Source organism: Erythrolamprus reginae (genome assembly GCF_031021105.1).
Source record: "Erythrolamprus reginae isolate rEryReg1 chromosome 13 unlocalized genomic scaffold, rEryReg1.hap1 SUPER_13_unloc_9, whole genome shotgun sequence".
Taxonomy (NCBI): domain Eukaryota; kingdom Metazoa; phylum Chordata; class Lepidosauria; order Squamata; family Dipsadidae; genus Erythrolamprus; species Erythrolamprus reginae.
This window is the reverse complement of record NW_027248453.1, coordinates 140,001-145,000: the sequence shown is the minus strand read 5'-3', so window position 1 is coordinate 145,000 and position 5,000 is coordinate 140,001. Positions and strand designations below refer to the sequence as shown.

The following is a 5,000-nucleotide window of genomic DNA, read 5'->3' as shown; positions in this document are numbered from 1 at the left end:
CGTATTTGGGGAAGCCCATGATTGCTCTCGCAGCCGCATTCTGCACGATCTGAAGTTCCGAACATTTTTCAAAAGTAGCCCCATAGATAGATAGATAGATAGATAGATAGATAGATAGATAGATAGAGAGAGATAGAGAGATAGAGAGATAGAGAGATAGAGAGATAGATAGAATGCAGATGATAGATAGATAAATAGATAGATAGATGCAGATGATAGATAGATAGATTAATAGATAGATAGATAGATTAATAGATAGAAATATTAATAGATAGATAGATAGATAGATGGATGGATGGATGGATGGATGGATGGATGGATGGATAGATGGATAGATGGATAGATAGATAGATAGATAGATAGATAGATAGATAGATAGATAGATAGATGCAGATGATAGATAGATAGACAGACAGACAGACAGATAAGATAGATGGATGGATAGATAGATAGATAGATAGATAGATAGATGCAGATGATTGATAGATAGATAAGATAGATAGATAGATAGATAGATAGATGCAGATGATTGATAGATAGATAAGATAGATAGATAGATAGATAGATAGATAGATAGATAAAAAGATAAATAAATAGATAGATAAAGAGATAATAGATAAATAGATAGATAGATAAATAGATAAGTAGATAAATAGATAAATATATATATATATATATATATATATATATATATATATATATATATATATGTTTTCGTAAATTTTCACGGGTATATGTATGTAGATTGTTCTGAGTTCGGGTTTTGCCCTGTGTAATGTTTTGCATGTCTATGCGACGTTTCGGTGAAATCACATTCACCATCTTCAGGCTGGAGTTCCAATCTTCCAAGATTGGAACTCCAGCCTGAAGATGGTGAATGTGATTTCACCGAAACGTCGCATAGACATGCAAAACATTACACAGGGCAAAACCCGAACTCAGAACAATCTACATATATATATATATATATAATAGATAGATAGATAGATAGATAGATAAAAAGATAAATAAATAGATAGATAAAGAGATAATAGATAGATAGATAGATAGATAGATAGATAGATAGATAGATGAATAAATAACCTCCCAGCCAACCCCACCTACCTGCAATGAGGAGCGTAACCCCGGCGGAGCGACTGCGGGAGAATCGGTTGGTGCCGGAGTAGGTCATCAGCTCCAGGATGATGCCGGCAAAGGCCGAGAGGATGGAGATGAGCATGAATGCTCTGGTGGCGTCCCAGAAAGCTGTGTGGGGAGCAAGAGCCATGGGTTCTTTCACTTGGACGCTTGGCTTTTCAAGTTAAGAAAGTCAGCACAATTAATCCCCCATTTAACGACCGTTCAAAGTTAGGGTTACTCGACCCTATCTGGACCAGGGGTCACTGCTCACGGTCACTCATGCCCTCATCCCCTCGAGGCTCGACTATGGCAACGCTCTCTACATGGGGCGACCTTTGAAGAGTGTTCGGAAACTCCAGATCGTGCAGAATGCGGCTGCGAGAGCAATCATGGGCTTCTCTAAATACGCCCATGTTACACCAACACTCCGCAGTCTGCATTGGTTGCCGGTCAGTTTCCGGTCACAATTCAAAGTGTTGGTGATGACCTATAAAGCCCTTCATGGCACTGGACCAGGGTATCTACGAGACCGCCTTCTGCCGCACGAATCCCAGCGACCAGTTAGGTCCCACAGAGTGGGTCTTCTCCAGGTCCTGTCAACCAAACAATGTCGCTTGGCGGGACCCAGAGGAAGAGCCTTCTCTGTGGCAGCCCCGACCCTCTGGAACCAACTCCCCCCAGAGATTAGAATTGCCCCCACCCTCCTCGCCTTTCGTAAGCTGCTTACAAATCCAATAAATAAATAGATAGATAGATAGATAGATAGATAGATAGATAGATAGATAGATAGATAGATAGATAGATAGATAGATAGATAGATAGATATGGATGGAGAGAGAGATGTAGGTAGGTAGGTAGGTAGGTAGATAGATTAGATAGATAGATAGATAGATAGAGAGAGAGAGAGAGAGAGAGAGAGAGAGAGAGAGAGAGAGATAAATAAATAAATAAACCCAGAGTCCTAAGAGACGCCATCATTCTTGCCAGGGTTGTTAAAATGAATTGGTGGTTAAGTGAACGAATTGCAGTCATGGACACATAGAAACACAGAAGACTGACGGCAGAAGAAGACCTCATGGTCCATCTCGTCGGCCCTTATACTATTTCCTGTTATTTTATCTTAGGATGGATCTATGTTTATCCCAAGCAGGTTTAAATTCAGTGGCTGTGGATTTATCTACCACGTCTGCTGGAAGTTTGTTCCAAGCATCTACTCCTCTTTCAGTCAAATCATATTTTCTCACGTCGCTTTTGATCTTTCCCCCCAACTCACTTCAGATTGTGTCCTCTGTCTCTTTCTATTTCTCTATTTCTCTCTCTCCCCCCACTCTCTCTTTCTTTCTCCTTCTCTCTTCTTTCCTCTCCTTTTTCTCTCTCCTCCTCCCTCCTTTCTCTCTATTTCTCTCCCACTTTCCTTCTTTGTTATATAATACACAATAACAAATATTTAAAAATATCTATTTTTATTTAAAAAACAGACATACACACAAACATACCATACATAAATTATATAAGCCTGGGGGAGATGTCTCAATTCCCCCATGCCTGATGGCAGAGGTGGGTTTTAAGGAGTTCACGAAAGGCAAGGAAGGTGGGGGCAATTCTAATCTCTGGGGGGGAGCTGGTTCCAGAGGGTCGGGGCCGCCACAGAGAAGGCTCTTCCCCTGGGTCCCGCCAGACAACAGTGTTTAGTCGACGGGACCCCGAGAAGGCCGACTCTGTGGGACCTAACCGGTCACTGGGATTTGTGCAGCAGAAGGCGGTCCTGGAGATAATCTGGTCCGGTGCCATGAAGGGCTTTATAGGTCATCACCAACACTTTGAATGGTGACCGGAAACTGACCGGCAACCAATGCAGACTGCGGAGTGTTGGTGTCACGATCTGAAGTTTCCGAACACTCTTCAAAGGTCGCCCCATGTAGAGAGCGTTACAGTAGTCGAGCCTCGAGGTGATGAGGGCATGAGTGACCGTGAGCAGTGAGTCCCAGTCCAGATAGGGCCGCAACTGGTGCACCAGGCGAATTCTGGGAGTTGGAGTCCACAGAGAAGCTGTGGTTGGGCCCCCCTGCCCTAAACCAGCCCAAGCGGATCTTGGGACGGTGCAACAGGAAAAACAGCCCGGCGTTCCAGCCCTCTGACCGCGGTGACCTCACCGAGAGTGATGGTGTGCGGGTGACACTTGTTCCCCACGCAGAAACGCCAAAGCCCTTGGTTGCTGAGGCTGCCCGAGTATCGGTACTGCATCCAGAAGTCCGTGGCCGTGGCAACGATGAGGAGGACCAGCCCGGAAACGGCGCACAGCAGGGCCCCTCCCATCCAACCGAACATCGTGGACCCTGGCGGCAGTGGTGGCGCTCCAGCGGCGTCCCCTTTGGAAGAAGGAAAAAATGGAAAATTAGAAAAAAAAATCCACCCTTCCACTTCTCACAATATTAGACAACACAGTATCAACAGTAGAGACCTTCAAATTTCTACATTCTGTTGTGGTCAGCTCTGGCCCAGCTCCTGCCCCGAGGACTGTGGATGTGGGGGAGACATCCACGTGCTGCAGGCCTGTTTTGCTCTGATGATGAAGGCTCCTCTGACCAAGAAGACAGGAGTGACAGGGAGGAGGAGAGTGGGGCAGACAGCTCAGAAGGAGATCAATTCTCTCGCTCCTCCTTGGATTCGGAACAAGAGTTAATGATACAGCCACGCATGCGGGGAGCGATGCATAGGCAGCAACAACTGAAGGATTATTACAAGAGAAAATGAGGCCCCCTGTGGTCATTAGTGAGGCTGTGGTCATTATAAAGAGCGGCCTGTGGGTTTGATCATGGTGGAGGATTATCTGATCCTTGTGTTTCGTGACTGCTTTGCTGACTTTGACCTTTTGTGTGCTGATTTTTCCCCGCTTGGAAACTAAACCAGAGCCAAGTGTGTTTCACTTTGTGAAAGAAGAAGGACTGTGAATCGCCTCCCAGCTGCAAGCTAAGTATCACAGAACTGATAAGGGGCTTGGACAAATGACCAGTTTGTTTGGAGACGAGGGCTCTTGGCTATCCCAAAAGAGGGCTTGGTTTAAGGGAATTTTCATTATAAAGAACATTGTGTTGAATTTTCAAACGTGTGTGTGTGTGTCTGAAATTTGTACCTGTGAATTTTGGGGAGGAGTCTACCAGAGAGCCCGACAGGACATCACCCAATCCACAATCCAAATAGTTGGGAATTTTTTTTTTTGCAAAAAAGAGCCACCAGATTCTACCAGGGACGTTAGGGATTCTCACACTGTCACACACTCACAACAATAATCACCTTTCGGAGATCTGTGTTTTCTGAATTAACGCAGGGTCCCCGTCGCAGTGGCTCCGTCCTGGCAAGGAGAGAAATATCAGGTTACATCCTTGTCTCCAGTGGTCCAATTCTAAAACCAGAGTGCAGGGAGTTCTCAACTTACAACTGCTATTGGGCCGCAAATGTCTGTGAAAAATTTCTTGAGGGGAGGCTGCCTGTCAAGCTGGGGTAGAAGTTGGTGATAATTAACAGCTTGCCCCACTATCTATAGAAGGCCTGACGTTTATGGGGACTTGGGAGGGGTGATTTTCCCGAGGGAGCAGATGCATTCTTTCCAGAAGTTCAAGGACATCCTACGCCCGCCCACCTGGTCGGAAGCCCTTCACTCCTCCACTCGAAATAGAATCCCCTACGAGACTAGACTTTCAATCCTGGGCCTAGAAAGCTTAGAACTAAGACGCCTTAAACAAGATCTGAGTATTGCCCACAAGATCCTATGCTGCAACATCCTGCCTGTTGGCGACTACTTCAGCTTCAACCACAACAACACAAGAGCACGCAACAGATTTAAACTTCATATGAACCGCTCCAAACTTGACTGCAAAAAA

General features: G+C 45.1%; 1 protein-coding gene across 1 annotated transcript in view; it reads right to left on the bottom strand.

Moving 5' to 3' along the window:
* LOC139155206 (lens fiber membrane intrinsic protein-like) overlaps positions 1-3,447 on the bottom strand; it is a 9,240-nt gene extending 5,793 nt beyond the window's left edge. Inside the window, exons 1-2 of the mRNA XM_070730294.1 lie at positions 3,273-3,447; positions 1,105-1,245 (exon numbers count right to left, since the gene is read on the bottom strand). Of these exons, the coding sequence (XP_070586395.1) occupies positions 1,105-1,245; positions 3,273-3,447 (316 nt within the window). The remainder of the gene's footprint in view (positions 1-1,104; positions 1,246-3,272) is intronic.
* Between the last annotated feature and the right edge of the window lie 1,553 nt (positions 3,448-5,000).